Source organism: Zootoca vivipara, chromosome 5 (genome assembly GCF_965207765.1).
Source record: "Zootoca vivipara chromosome 5, rZooViv2.hap1.1, whole genome shotgun sequence".
NCBI classification, from domain to species: domain Eukaryota; kingdom Metazoa; phylum Chordata; class Lepidosauria; order Squamata; family Lacertidae; genus Zootoca; species Zootoca vivipara.
The window spans coordinates 40,276,472-40,292,767 of record NC_142588.1 but is presented as its reverse complement, the minus strand read 5'-3'; the positions used below and the strand labels follow the sequence as shown (position 1 = coordinate 40,292,767).

The 16,296-nt window shown below is 38.1% G+C and overlaps 2 protein-coding genes and 1 long non-coding RNA gene across 5 annotated transcripts in view; 1 reads left to right on the top strand and 2 right to left on the bottom strand.

The window, feature by feature from the left end:
• DOCK1 (dedicator of cytokinesis 1) overlaps positions 1 to 16,296 on the top strand; it is a 370,976-nt gene that overhangs the window by 120,109 nt on the left and 234,571 nt on the right. The gene's annotated exons all lie outside the window — the stretch shown is intronic.
• Positions 8,726 to 16,296, bottom strand: part of INSYN2A (inhibitory synaptic factor 2A) — a 59,309-nt gene continuing 51,738 nt past the window's right edge. For both annotated transcript variants that reach the window (XM_035138569.3, XM_088670429.1), the window contains one exon: positions 8,726 to 10,488. In XM_035138569.3, the coding sequence (XP_034994460.1) occupies positions 10,305 to 10,488 (184 nt within the window). In that variant the 3' untranslated portion in view covers positions 8,726 to 10,304. The remainder of the gene's footprint in view (positions 10,489 to 16,296) is intronic.
• On the bottom strand, positions 13,430 to 16,291 carry LOC148685653 (uncharacterized). Its single transcript, XR_015950212.1, has 2 exons — positions 15,606 to 16,291; positions 13,430 to 14,914 (listed from the first exon to the last, which is right to left on the bottom strand). It is a non-coding gene; the product is annotated as an uncharacterized LOC148685653 (long non-coding RNA).

Sequence of the window (16,296 nt, the reverse complement as noted above, 5' to 3'; positions counted from 1 at the left end):
ATGGTTATGAAACTGAAGTCTAAATCCACAGTAGCTAGAATAGTACCTCTACACAAATGTGATTCACCATGTGCAGTCTCAAGAAAATTCAAATATAGAAAAATGAATAAGGAGAAGTCATGTTTTGCATCTGATCTTTTATTTAAAATTCTTCTACAGTTCTTAACATGGCTAAGGAGGAGGAAGCTCGGTTTATAGCACAATGCCAATTGGGGATTACTCTCAAGTTCAGTAGGGTTTACTCCTAGAAAAGTCTGCATTGGATCACACCCATAAAAGGCCACCTGAAACTTTGACCTGGCAACTATTTACTAACAAATAGGCCTTGCATTTCTATATATGCTCACCTGGGAATTAAGCCAGACTGAACTCAGTGAAGTCTCTTTTTTTGAGTATATATGTATAGGATCACAATGTTAACGTATCTGTGGAAAAGTAAACTCTATGCAAAGCTGTAGGATAACATCAGATATATACTTCAAAGTGATACTGGTGAGATGCATTTTCAGAATAATCATTGCCTTATTTTAAATTCACAGCTGACACTATTATTTTCACTCCCATTGTCAGGCATTCCCTTTTTCCAGTGAAAGCCCTCATAATTCCAGTCCTGTGACAACTAGGGCAACAAATTATACACCTGGAAACAATTAGAAATGTAATGCTATAGAAGCCCAGACTTGATGGTGTCTTCACATCAGGGTTAGTACTTTGTCCTGTGAACATTCTTCATAACAAAACGAAATTAATCAGCTAGAAGCATACTATTCAAAAGATGAGGCTGGGTATTCCCTGTATTTCAAGGTAATCTTTAGAAATGAGAAACAATAGAATCTTGAGGTATGTTGTAGAGAGCTTAAAGTGACAAAACCTTTCATAGGCATAGGTATTGTGTATGAGTCAAAAATGAGATTCAGTCACTAGGGTGAACAAGCTCATAGGTATAGATGGGTCCAGGCAATCTCTTGAAAGCTTGTGCTCAATCACGACACCACATGTGAGATGACGGCTGAGTCTGATAATTATTATTTATTAAATTTATACACCGCCCTTCATCTGAACATCACAGTGCAGCTTTCAACATGGAAACACAAAATATAGAACATAACAAACAAACACCTCCCCAAATATTTAATTAAGAAGCAAAACATTCTATGAGCTTGCTTTTTCATAGTTGAATTCTTAATCTACATCTAGAGCATTTAGAACTTTGGGAAATCTTTTCTATGACCAGACTGGATGTTCCACCTGCTTCAAGTTGGATTCAGGAAATTCTGGTCCTCCCCAAACCCTGTGCTGCTCCATAATAAGAACATACCGGTAAGAATGTGCTGGATCAGGCCAATGACCCATCTAGTCCAGCATCCTGTTCCACAGTGGCCAGTCAGATGCCTGTGGGAAACCAGGGAGCAGAACATGAGCACAAGAGTACTCTTGCCTCACAAGATTTCCAGCAACTGGTTTACTACCTCCAGCTATGGAGGTAGCGCATAACCATAGTAGCCATTGATGGCACTCTCCTCCATGAATTTGTCTAGTCCTTTTTAAAAAGCCATCCAGGTTGGTGGCCATCATTGCCTCCTTGGAGAAAATTCCCATTGTGTGACAATATGCTACGTGATGTTGGACAAGGAGTGGGCCATGGCCAGGTACAGCAGGGGCTCCCCACTTGAGTATACGAACTGATCTTCACTATTAAAGTGGGAGAACAAAAATGAGAAAGGTAAGAGACTGGAAGTTCCGTTTTCTGCTACTTCTAAAATCCAAAGTTGTCCTTAAGAATTAAAACACACTTAGAACAGTGTAGCCTGAATGGTGCTATTTGCTCCTCCAGATACAGAAAGTTTGATCCTAGAAGTGGTGCATGTAGCATTTACTTATTCAAAAAGACATGCATAATTCAAATGATTTGTTAAGAATTGTTAAATTATTAACCATTGTGCCTTTTAACCTTACTGTTGTGCAAATTGAGAGGTGATGTTAAAAGGGCGGAGGGGAAAGATCCAAATAAATGGGCAGAATATTCAACCCACAAAATTCAGTATTTACCATCACATTATTCCTTGGAAAACATAAGGGCTATAAAGTTACAAAAAGGAGTAGAAAATTGGTTTTGTAAGGTTTTAAGGATAGCACACGGAGGAAGAAGCAAGATGAAGAGGAAGGCACTTGTGCACACAATGTCTTCAGCGAATTTTGTTGCAAAATCTTGACAGAAATGTGTTCAACATACCGTGTTTCTCTGAAAAGAAGACACCGTCTTATATTTATTTTTCCTCAAAAAAACACACTATGGCTTATTTTCAGGGGATGTCTTATTTTTTTCCTCCTCCTGCCGCGGCCGGCATTGCTGCTGCGCCTATCACTATGTCTTATTTTCGGGGTATGACTTATATTCCTTGAATGCTTAAAATCCTGCTACAGCTTATTTTAGGGCTACATCTTATTTTCGGAGAAACGGTATTGCAAGGGTGCTTTCTGATAAGTTTTCATTCACAGATGATTGCAGCTTTTTTGTGATAAATTGATGATGATACTTGTGTAATTGTTCAAACCATTGCATCCTAGTGCTATGAATGAGGGAACTGACAATGGAAGGCAAATTGGTTTATCACATGTTAAAACTATTAAGTGGAATAGAAATTTATTCTAATTGCACAGTATTGATGCTGTATAAACCAGCCATGATGGACTGCTGGATATGCCCTTCTATTTGTTTATATTTATTTTCTGTTAAAATGAAAGTTATGGAAAACAAGCTTTAAAAACACTTACTTGGAACCTGAAATGAAATAAAATCACAAAGTAGCTGTCTTATTACAAAATAATTTCAGAAATAGGCTGGAAAGAGAAGTTGCTGAATTGCAACTTATTACCAAACTTAAAACCATTGAGAGACCTGGTCTGAATAGAGACATTGGATTCTTATCTCATTATACATGATAAAGCTATTTTTAGCCATCTCACCCCTTGCTTTTTCTTGTAAGACCAATTGCAGTCGTTAACAGTCGTCCACAGGTTTACCACACCTATCAGCCAATCACCCATTCCCACCACCCTTCTGAGTAATACCCCTCCCCACCCTCTCACTATATATAATGATGGTCTGGTGACTTCTGTTTCAGTGTGTCTGAAGAAGTGTGCATGCACACAAAAGCTCATACCAATGACAAACTTAGTTGGTCTCTAATGTGCTACTGGAATATAATATAATAATATAAATATAATAATTCGGATCTCTATTAGTTGGGATGTAGTCTCAGTCTGTTCATTTAATCAGTTTTTAATTGAGCCTTGTGAAGTTATAGCCTCAAGAATGAACATAAATTCAGAGTCTACAGTCCTAAATGCTTTTTCTAATTTACAGGCAAAATTACTTATGCTAAATATTGTATTGGCTATATTTGTCCCCCTCCCCTTTTCTGCATAGCATCTTTAGCCATTTGCTGCATATATGCATATTTTTTTGTACTCGTCTTTTCTCTTGAACACAGCCAGAAAAGAATGTGCTGATAGCCAGGAACCAGCATGGCTTTATAAAAAATTAGTCATGACAAACAAATCTTATATACGGTATATATATAGAGAGAGTGTGTGTGTGTGTTTGTGTTACTAGTTTGGTAGATCATGGGAATGTTGTGGACATAGTATATCTTGATTTCAGAAGAGCATTTAACAGCTTCCCATGATAGCCTTGTTGACAAACTCATAAAATGTGTGATACTGTTGCTAGATAGATCCACAAATGATTAAACAACAGTACCCAGCAAATGTTTGTTTAATGACTCTATGTCATCTTGGAGGGAGGTCTGCAGAACTCTGTCTTAGACTCTATGCTATCCATACTTTTTTTTAATGACTGGGATGAGGGGAGTGGAAGGATGCTTATCAAATTTGACAAAAGCTGGGAGGGGCACCTAAATACCATAAAAGATGTTGTCAATATTGAAAATAATGATGAAACCAACAAGATTAAATTCAGCAGAGATAAATGTAAAGTCCTGTGTTCAAGTATCAGGAATCAAAGGCAGAAATATAAGATGCAGAGGGAATGGGGCTGGCTTGGCAGCAATAGATGTGGAAAGCTTTTAGGTATCTTATTTGATCATAAGCAGAACATGAACCATAGAACATAGGAATCTGCCTTATATGTAGGTAGCCAGACTATTGATCCATTAACTTAGTATTTTCTATACTGACCATCAGTAGCACTTCAGGGTTTCAGATGGGACATTCCTATCTCTACCTGGAGATGCCAGGGATTGAAACTGGGTCCTTTTACATGCAAAACAGATGCTGCACCCACTGAGCTATGCTCTTCCCAAAATTTTAGGTTGCATTAACAGAAACATATTGTCCAGATCATGAGAAGTACTGATCAGTCCATGTGTGTTGAGTTCTGGCATCACATTGACCAACTGGAACATATCCAGAAGATGCCAATCAGGATGGTGGGGTTCCAGAGCCAAGTTTTATCAGGAAGGGTTGTTACAATTGGATATATTTAACTTGGAGAAGAGGAAGTCTTGGAAGTATTTGAAGTAGTCTTGAAATATTTGAAGCATTGTGCAGAAGATAAAGCAGCCTTGTTCTTGGTTGTTCCAGATTGTAGGGCTATAACCAATGAGTAGAAATCGCAGGGAAGCAGATTCTGGCTAAACATTAGGGGGAATTTCCTACTGGGAAGAACTGTTCAACAATGCAACAGACTATCTCAGGATGTGCTCTCCTTTGCTGGAGGTATTTTATACAGCCGGTCCCTGCACTGATAAAGTGTTGGTCTAGTGACTTCCCAGATTCCTTTCAGCTCTGTGATTGTATGTGCATATCAAAATGATGGTAAAAATACATTGTTAGCTGATTTGTACAAGACAGCAAGCCTTTCAAGATTTGTTTTGATATAATTTGCTTATGCATGCTTTTACACTGATTTTGAAGGAAAAGGTCTGTTCTTTAATCAATGTAATGTTATTAATGATTGAAAGTCCATTTACATAGCTTATCAGCTACTGCAGGTTAAAAGACAGCCATTTTTTTCTTAATTTATTGTGTAACTTCTACCAGGACAATAAATTATAGGGTCTAAATTGGGATGGTACCATAATTCATCTAGTCAAATCCCAACTCAAAACTCTATTCCGTCATTGAAAACATTTGCAGGTTGGTTCCCATCTAGTTTTTACTTATACTCCCAATGCTTAATGGATTTCACAGCCACTCACCCTTTTGATTTTACAGCTCAGAGGCTCTTGTCTAAAATGTAACCTGATAATGTTTGTGTGTGGTCCCCCCCCTTCTGTGATCAGTGTACAGTCATACCTCGGTTTAAGTACGCTTCAGTTTGAGTACTTTCAGTTTAAGTACTCCGCGGACCCGCCTGTAACAGATTAATCCACTTTCCATTACTTTCAATGGGAAAGTTCGCTTCAGGTTAAGTACGCTTCAGATTAAGTACAGACTTCCAGAACCAATTACACTCATACTTCGGGTTAAGTACGCTTCAGGTTGAGTACTCTGCGGACCTGTCTGGAACGGATTAATCCACTTTCCATTACTTTCAATGGGGAAGTTCACTTCAGGTTAAGTACAGACTTCCGAAACCAATTGTGTACTTAAACCGAGGTACCACTGTATTTTGTTCTTATCTAAGTAATATCCTTTGGAAAAATCTTCATTGTGAATCTGTCGCTATAATCTCTAGTACTTTTAGCATGTCTTCTTCACGTTTGTCTTCTAAATTTATTAGTATCTTATTAGTCCCCACACTACCAATCTATCAGTTTTTTGGGGGTCTTGATGATGGAGAACTTGGACCTGACCTGGGCTTAGGTTTCCTTCAGCTGAGGGCTCTCCTTGGTTCTAGGACTGGATGCCACAACCAATAAAATGCTCGGTGAAGCTGCAAGAGACCAGTCTCCTTCCTAGTAGGCTACCATGGGACAATGTGGTCAAATCTGTAGTGTTAAGAGCAACCAAAGAGAAAAAGGAGGACTCCAGCAGCAGGAAAAAATGGGGTTGTGAGACTCTTCATCTGTTGCAGAATGTGAGCATTTCAAGTATGCTTAAAAGTACCTGTACTTTCATACAAAAAAAAAAAAAAAACTACCAAACTTAACAGGCTGCATTCAGCCAAAAGAATTGGGGAGTATATTTCAAGAGAGTCCACATTAATTTAAATAGTGTGTACACTCATACTTTATTGATATGGAAATAATGCTGAGAAATGTTGAAAGCCCATTGCTTCCTTCTAACGCAGTGAATACTGTGCCTTTATGATGCTGTTAGTGGCAATGATCATTACTAAGTTTACAGAGAAGGAGCTTGGTACTGTTGCAGAGGTGCAGTTGGGCTAATGCTATCTTAACAACTACAGTGGTACCTCTACTTACGAATAACTCTACTTACGAATGTTTCTACTTACGAATGGAGCTCCGTCCGCCATCTTGGATGCGGTTTAGATAGGATTTTTTCTAATTATGCAGTTTTAAATAGGGTTGCTTCGACTTACAATTTTTTTCGACTTACAAATGTGCGTTCGGAACGCATTAAATTTATAAGTAAAGGTACCACTAGTTGAATTTTAAATTGCTCATGAAACATTAATCTGTTGGATTTAGAAAACTTGATATAGCAATGAAATGTTGCTGGGGGAAATAGAGACAGCACAGCCAGTAATTTGTTGTACAGAAGTTTTTGGAAGCAAAAATAAAAGCAAACAATTCATATATTTAGTGTTTATAATTTTAATATTTTTTTCCATTTTATCCTGACTCTGTAAAGTATCTTACAGTGGTGTATATTTTTTTTAAGAAAACAAGTGATATTTACATGTATTGTTTCTCAATAATTCCAAAACAAAGAACTATGTTGCTTTATGGGAATTATGCAAACTTAGAAAATATTGTCCCTGTAGTATGAAAATAGCAAGTAATATAAAATTACTGCAGCATTTATTGGTATGAAATGGAATCAAAGCATGATATGGAAGTGTGTTTATAAATAAACCAGTGGTTGTAACCACATGATATTGCTAATGAATACAGCAGCAACTTATGGAGTATGCCAGATTGGAGAATGAAGATACACTTACTTTTGGGTGTCCTACCTGGTTTTATAAGAGATCTCAATAAAGTGGAACTATCGTCATCTCACATCTCAATCACGTATTGTACTTGGCTACAAATTTTTTAAGAATTAAATTGTCCCTCCATAAAATTCTAAATTGTGCCTGAGTGATCCTAAATGTAATACAATATGATACGGTTTACACACTTGCAGAGAACATTTTATTACAAGTTACATAGTATGGTACGATAACACAATATGTAATTTTGAGCAAGAATATGTATTTTACCTTTTGAATAGAGGAAATGTAGGGATTAAAATTTGTCAGCGTTTTAGCAAAAATACTCCGTTCATGTATATAGAACATTTAATTTAGTTTCTTTTTTTTCAGCTCCAAAATGGTTTCCCAGCACCTCTTTTTCCACCTTGATACCTGTATAATGTAGCTTTTGTGTTACTTGGCAACAAGCAAAAACTGTTTTTGTAGATTTGTATGTAAATGGAAACCCATGAGAATATGGGCTATTTCTGTAACACACAGATCAAATGCTAAGAATATCAGAGAGCTGTTTGTTTAAAATATGTGTAGTTGTATATTATCCTTATTTTGGCCCGGGTACGAAAACACCTAAAACTTGTTAAGGGCTGTAAACCAGCAGATATTTACCATACATACCAGAAGAGTGCACACTTTTTCGTTGTGCATTTTTTACAACTAACAATCTTTAAGCCCAACAACCTTTGCATTGATTTAATTCCTAATCTGGTTTCGTGTTGGTGGGGTTGGGTGAGGTGAAGGGGCAGTGAAGGCTGCTGGAGGGGGGGGGGAAGGAAAAAAAGCCCACATATGCATGTGCAGTTTTCAGCAAGTACATTTGTAACTTGTGAGATAGTGACTGTAGAGCTTGGACTATTGACCCACTTTATTGTTGTGTGAGGGGATGAATGTATATAGCTGGGCTTCTGTTACTGTCACTGAAAGGTAACTACCAGTCTTGAATGACAAACTATATTTTAGATTTGGGGGGATTTTAAAATGCATTTTTGGGGTGTGTTATGGGTTATAGTGCCAGCAGAAGTAAACAGTCTCTACATGTGTGGACATTTCCATTTGCACTTCTCTGGATCAAGGTAATTGCCATGATCCTTTTTAAGACCATGCATAAATGGTCATAGGAACTGAGCTGCTCTGTATGTGAAGATGTTTGCAGTATCATAATAAACATCTTAGTTTAATATACATAAGCTTATATTTGAGGATTTTGTTTTCATAAAAATAATATATTTAATGTTCTGAGATATTTGGAATTCTAAAATATTTATGGTGGGATCTTTTGTAAACAGGTTTTGAACTTTAATTAAAAACATTATAAAATACATTGTTTCATTCTCCCCCGTCCAACATAAAACAATTGCACTTTCCTTCATGGCATGGAAATGCCTTTCTCATCCTTCAGCTTTCGCAAAAAAATATTTTAGAATATGTACAATGATTTGTAGCCCTCTTGGAATTTTACTAGAAAGGTGTGAGTTTTTCGTTAAAGCATAAATAGGAAGTACTGTTTGAAGCTGACCATAACAATCACATACTGCATTTTCATAACTCAATAACTGAAACATTTATCTTCCCCCTAAAAATGACCAAATTGCTTTTTTTAAAAATCCATGTAAAATTGGCAATATTTAAATAATGACTTTGAGATTGAAGTAAGTGGAACACTTGTTTCTCCTTTTTTGTGTGGAATTCTATCAGTAAAATTATTTCCCATTTTTGTTGCTTTCCAGTACTGAAAAAATGCCTGTTCAAGACATAATACCTAATACCTTGCATGTACCCTGTTGAAAATTATAAAGGATCTGAGAATTCTGACTTAATCCTAAAGTTTACAAGGAAAGTCATTATAACATACTTCTTTCCTCTTGAGGTATGATTTAAAAATATGGGTAAAATTCAGGATACAACACAAACCAAATTTAAGAACTTCCTTATTGTATTGATATTGGTGAAAATTTAGTTTTCAGCTTCCTCCTCTTGAAATTTGTGGGTAATAAAGAAAGTGGATGGCTCATGCCCAAGGTTTGCAGATGAGGGTGAATTTTAAATGTTAAAGTTGTATGTTTACACATTTTCATTCAAGGTTTTGATCTGTTAATACTGAACGAAATATGGAGGTCAGGATGGTTGGCTGTTTTTCTTGAATGCGCAACTAAATAAAATTGCCAGGCTCTTGTGAACTTTTAAAAAGCACAACACATTATAAAATTTCTGGCACAGTGTGTCAATAGTGTATAGTGTTTTTCAAGACTGAATTACAAAAGAGTATTAAATTGTGGCAGCTGCCAATGATCTGTTACTTTAATGTTATCCACCTCTTCTCCCCCTGCCTCCCAAAATATAGTGCCAAGAATATATAATTTTAGCTGTTGGGTACCAACAGTTTAAAAATGATATCTAAGAGAGCTTAGAGCCCCTAGCTTTGACCCTGTCAACTTTTCAGTGATTAAAGGCATGTCCTGACTTTGGGTGGCTTTTCATTGCTCCCCATATAAAGTGAGCAGTAGGTCTGGCAATGAAAATGACACTAAATAAAAGGTGCCAGCATTTAACTGAGATGCAATCACTTGGCTTAATGCTACAGCACATAAAGGCAAGTTTACACATAGTCACATCTTAAAGATAATTCATGGTCTCAGACCATTTGAAAATATTGTGCTTTCCTCAGGATTTTATGTGCTGAAAATGGCACTACCCAACCCCAGCATATTTGGAAAATTAGATGTACAATGAAGGCCTTTGGAACCAAAAGGCTTGCTCTTTGCCTTCACAAAAACAAAACAAAACAAATCTTACTTGAATTGATATACTCAGATGCGAGCAAGATGGCAGTTTGACATTAAAATGTTTCTTTAAAAATTGATTGTGGGTTAAGGGACTTGGGGGAGAGTAGTTTTAAGTTTCTAACATAAATTTCTATCCTGGTTTTTAAAATTCTTTTACATCCCACACTGGTGAAATTTGAATACAAAGTTGGCAAGGTGTGATTTAACGCCTTGCTCCTGAAAGTTAGTTCATAGGTACAAAGGCCTTTTTGGTACATATGGTGAGAACAGAATAACACTTGCTGACAGTCACCTGCTCAGATTACCAAGATCCCTTTTTTAAAAATTCCACAACTTTGCGTGTGGATGTGTTTGTTTTTTTGAAGAAGGCCTTAAAATTCCATATATTACGGAGTTAGTTAAAGAAACCAGAGTTTCCATCTTCCGTGCTTTTTTGATTCAGTTTTGGATTTTTGCTTGGGAGTTGAGGAGTAACTCTCCTGGGAATAAGGCAAAGGTGCGACCTGAGTTTCCTCAATAGGATGAAGTTTTCTCAGAACTGGCTGTAGTTTGTCTTCTTGCTGCTTAAAATCTAATTCCACACTAAATAGTGGAAGGAAAAGAAGAAAACCAAAATCAGTTGCCAAGGTAAAGATTTTAGGTAAGTCAACATTGAAAGTGAGTGTGACAGGCTGAAGAAAATGAACACATTGACAAGTATTCAACAGAACACATTGACAAGTATATTATAAAATAGTTACGAAGATGACTGAAATGTATAAGAAACATTAAATGTGTCAACTAAAGAATGATGTGAGACCTATGGTACCCCATAGAATCATAACAATCAGACCATTTGGGTCAGTATTTTCTACACCTCCCATTATCCTTGACCATGCAGGCTTGGGCTAATGGGAGTTGGAGTCCACAATATCTGAAATAGGCCATATTGACTACCCCAGTCTACAATGACTGGTAAAGGCTCTTCTGAGATTTAGGCAGAAGTCTACCCCACAACTACCTTAGATGCCATGGATTAAAACTGGGGTCTTTTACATTGAAAGCATGCCATTTGACCTTTGAGCTATGCGCCCCTTCTCTGCTGACTCCTCTTCTATCCCTCTCCCCAAAATATTTAGTTGTAAGATGTTATTTTACTTTGTGCACTTGCAATCTGACACTAACTGGGTCTAGGTTTGGGTTGAGGGTTTGGCATCTGTAGTCCCTTGTGCTAACATGGCAATTCATGCACCTGCTAACTGTACGGTATCTCTATGTCTCTGGGGATATTTTTAAGATTTAGAAATCATGCCTCTTAACTCCTAAAGAGATTTATTGTGAAATGAAAACTGTGTTGCTCTTTTAGAGAATATCGTCATTCAATGCACGGCATTCAATACCAGAACATTTTGAGACATTGGGGTAAAGGTACAAAACTCCCCCTGGGAGAGGGACATGCAAAACAATACAGGGTTAAACACATTGTGTTTCTGACATTTCGTAGAATCATAGAATTGTGGAATTGGAAGAGACCCAGAGGGTCATCTAGTCCAACCCCCTGCAATGAATAAACAATATCCTGATCCAGGATAAATTAGTTTAACCCTGTAGTAGCTGCAGTCTGTTCTGATTTGGATCATAAAGTATGCTGCAACAACCTCTTGGATGGTTCACAATTACCTGTTGGGAATTACCTCTAAAACCATGATAGAGTAAGCTTGCAGCTAATGAGGGATAAATTAAGAAGTTCCATCTACTTGGGGTAAACAACTGGGTGAAAGCCCTTGCCTAGCTGTTCTTAAGCTACCAACTTCACACACATGAAAGGGATCTGCACTGTAGGGTTCTGAATGCATTATCTGAATGAATGAGCATCATAATCTGATTTATATGTATTTGAAAAAGATCGTCTTCTAAGCTTTGCACAAACGTCTTGAAATAATGACCTCTTTGCTTATGTTTTGTCTCTATAAGGCAAAATCATGGCTGCATATAACGTAACTCAAACTTGAAGCTCAGCCAATTATAAAGATAAAGCTTGTCAAATTGGCACAGATCATCATGTTACTAAACAGAACTTTGAAACATAAAGATTGCAAGGGAGAAACAAATTCAAATCTGTTACTCATTTGAAGGTTTAAAATTGCCACATAAAAGTAAAGTTAAGCTCATAAAATATGCATCCTAAGTTGTAAGCAGTATGTGGAGTGGAAAGCCTGCTGGCTGCCCTGCAGTTAAGGAAAAAAGATTCAGAAGAAATTATAGCTAAGAGATCAACATACATTAGTAAAATACATTTCAGATTTAATTTATAAAAACAAAGAGGCATGATTTCACGCTATAGCAAAAGGGCAATTAGTAATGGTAATGCACAGCAATCTGGGCCAGGAGATACACAACACACAATTTTGGAATGGCAATTCTTGTGTAACACGAAGTAGGTTAATTATATAGCAAGTTTCCTCACCTGTGTGTAGATCCAAGAGAGCAAAAGTAATGATGGAAAGGCAAAACAATAATAAACTTAAGCATGGCTCATAGCTAAGGGAAAATTTAATGTGGTTTATAACCTCCTTCCCCCCCCACTCACCCACAAAAAATGGGAAAATATTACACAAGGGGGCAAATCCCTTTAAATCTAATGTATATCTTTGCTCCTATCATTGCATATTCATGTGATAGAATCTGAGATAGAGGAACAAGAAGCTATTGTGATTTGTCACCCCATTGTGAGATCCCTATACAAACTGAGTGTGGAAACTCGATCTAACAGTAATCCTATTTTACATGATATGTTTCAGAGCTTCCTTAGAATGATTTTATAAATTAACGTAGAAATCTTTCAATTGTATTTGTAAGATTTAAAGAGAAAGTGTTGCTCATATATTTTAGCCTGGATTCTAAGATACATTAACTTAAGGAGGTTTGTGGAAGAAACGTCCCTTCTTCTCACTGCCCCTTCTCCATGCAAAGCATCTCTGGAGGGTTAGAGGTCCCCTCCTGCACAATTTGGGGTAGTATTCAGGGCTGGAGGAGAGGGGGATTGCCTAAATTTAGGATTGGATTGAACCGAAATGCTTTAAAAAGGAAGTTCATGGAAAGTACCATATATACTTGAGTATAAGCCTACTTTTCAGCACCAAAAATGTGCTGAAAAAGCCACCATTGGCTTATATTCAAGTGAGGCAGGCGGCGGCAGAGAAAGGCACAGGACCAGGGGTTCGTAGTAGCGCTATGCTGCGACTCTCCAAACCCCTGTCCTTTGCCTGCTCTGTGTGAGGCGGCAGGGAGGGAGAAGCGGCGAGGAAGGGATCCTTCCTCGCCGCTTCTCCCCCCACCCCGCTGCCGACAGCTGGAAAAGGCATTGGATGGTATTTATTTTTATTTTTGAAATTTACCAGTAGCTGCTGCATTTCCCACCCTCGGCTTATACTCGAGTCAATAGGTTTTCCCAGTTTTTTGAGGTAAAATTAGGTGCCTCGGCTTATATTCAGGTTGGCTTATACTCGAGTATATACTGGTATGTTTCCTGTTGTTTTCTCCACTCCAGCAGCCCTGCTCCCAAGGCCCTTATTCAGAAGGTTTCCTGACCACCCAGAGAGGCTCTTTTATGAGAGAGACAGGGTGCATGTGGCTTTAGGCAAAAGTATGGAATGGGGAAACTTAACTGTGGACTTTACAATAAACTGTGGACTTTACTTTACAATAAAATTTGTTACGGTTATAGTACATGTGGTGTCAGATTGGAGCTTGGACTGGGTTTTGTTGACTTCTCTCTCCCCTCTGACCCCCATTGTTCAATATATTGGACATAATTGTGCCAAAGCTGGAGCAACGGTACATTGCTTGTGTTTTTGCTTCTACATATTGAAATATTAGTATAAATATATATGTCACTTTAAATCTACACAGTACAAAGTCTCTGGTTAACAGACTGAATATAGGACTAAGCTTAAGTTACTTAATGGTGAGCTTCAAGGATCAGAAAGGACCCAAGCTAAAGAGTATGGATGCCATTAGAAGGGAGTTGAATATACTTACATCAGGCTTAAAGAGCTTTTTTGTTTGTATGTTTGTTTACAGACCAGTATAGTTTGGCCAAGTGTTTTGCTGTTCAGTGGCCTGAGCTACTGAGTTGTTAAGGCTAGGACACCATGTTTGTGTTGGGTGCTGACAATTTAATATTCCCAATCAGTTTCAGACCAGCATATGTTATAGGTGAGATAGCATATGTGAAGCATGGTGAACAGGCAAACTGCTTTTAAAAACCACTGACAATGCTCAATGGTTTTCTTCTTTTGTTGAACTACTTTGTTAGTGTTGCAATGTATGTAATAAAATGCATACAAATAAAAACCTATACAGTGATTTGCCTCTTGAGCTGTGGGAAATCATGTGTCAAATTTCCAGCTGGGCACATGGTTTTTTCCTGTGGGTAGTTGCATATGCCAATACCTCTTAATCATTAACATTTCTAAGCAGCATGGATCTCTTCTTTAGGATCTCATGGCAGGAAAATAAGCACATAGCTAGACTTGAATTGTGCATCCACACACACATTGTGCATTACACACACAGCAGCTTTTTTAGGTGTCATAGTCCAAAATATCCAGTTAAAAAATGAGTATGGTTAGGGGAATTATAGATGGGACCAGTAATTGGTGCCTGAAACTACCCTAAATCATCCTGTCCCAAAGTTCCTCCCAACATTCCACCTTCTAAATTATTTCACGCGCCACTGGCTCTCACATTTGCAAGCTCTTCCTTGCTTGCCCAAATCTAAGCAACCCACAGCTCCAACATCCATGCCCCTTTCTCACATGACATTGCTTAGCCTCCAAAATAATACAGTGGTACCCGTGGTTAAGAACTTAATTCGTTCCGGAGGTCCGTTCTTAACCTGAAACTGTTCTTAACCTGAGGTACCACTTTAGCTAAAGAGGCCTCCTGCTGCCGCCGCCCCACGATTTCTGTTCTCATCCTGAAGCAAAGTTCTTAACCCGAGGTACTATTTCTGGGTTAGTGGAGTCTAACCCACTATTTCTAGGTACAGTGGTACCTCGGTTTATGAACACAATTGGTTCCGGAAGTCTGTTCATAAACTGAAGTGTTCATAAACTGAAGCGAACTTTCCCATTGAAAGTAATGGAAAGTGGATTAATCTGTTCCAGACGGCTTAAACTGAAGCGTTCATAAACTGAAGCGAACTTTCCCATTGAAAGTAATGGAAAGTGGATTAATCCGTTCCAGATGGGTCCGCAGAGTACTTAAACTGAAGCGTTCATAAACTGAAGCATGGGTGTAATTGGTTCCAGAAGTCTGTTCATAAACTGAAGCGTTCATAAACTGAAGCGAACTTTCCCATTGAAAGTAATGGAAAAGGAATTAATCCGTTCCAGATGGGTCCACGGCGTTCATAAACCGAAAATTCATAAACCGAGGTGTTCATAAACCGAGGTTCCACTGTACTATTAGGAGGTACTATTTCTGGGTTAGTGGAGTCTTAGAGAAGAATCCTTGGAAAAGACCCTGATGTTGGGAAAGATTGAGGGCACTAGGAGAAGGGGACGACAGAGGACAAGATGGTTGGACAGTGTTCTCGAAGCTACGAACATGAGTTTGACCAAACTGCGGGAGGCAGTGCAAGACAGGAGTGCCTGGCGTGCTATGGTCCATGGGGTCACGAAGAGTCGGACACGACTAAACGACTAAACAACAACAAGTAACCTGAAGCGTCTGTTAACCCAAGGTACCACTGTATTGCATACCAAATTAGAATCCTTTCCTTCAATTCTGCCAAGTAAACATCCCTTGCCTGAAAGTGTGAAGGAAGATCACTTTTAGTTTATCAATTCTGTCTGTCTATCTATCTATCTATCTATCTATCTATCTATCATCTATCTATCTATCTATCTATCATCCAACACATCATCTTTTGATGTCCCTTGTAAGCCTCCTCTGTGCAGGCAAAGTGCTTATTATTTTGTCTGTTGATGTTCACATAATCCACATAATAAATGGGAGCAACAGCAGCAGATCAACCCCTTACTTTTACCCTACCAGTATACTGTTTTATCTGTAATGTGTCCGTGAGCTGAATATCATTCTATTGCCTTTTAATTGTGACTTGAAATAATGACACACTTTAAGCTGATCATACTTTGGCCACCTCATGAGAAGAGAAGAATCCTTGGAAAAGACCCTGATGTTGGGAAAGATTGAGGGCACTAGGAGAAGGGGACGTCAGAGGACAAGATGGTTGGACAGTGTTCTCGAGGCTACGAACATGAGTTTGACCAAACTGCGGGAGGCAGTGCAAGACAGGAGTGCCTGGCGTGCTATGGTCCATGGGGTCACGAAGAGTCGGACACGACTAAACGACTAAACAACAACAAGCTGATCATATGTGTA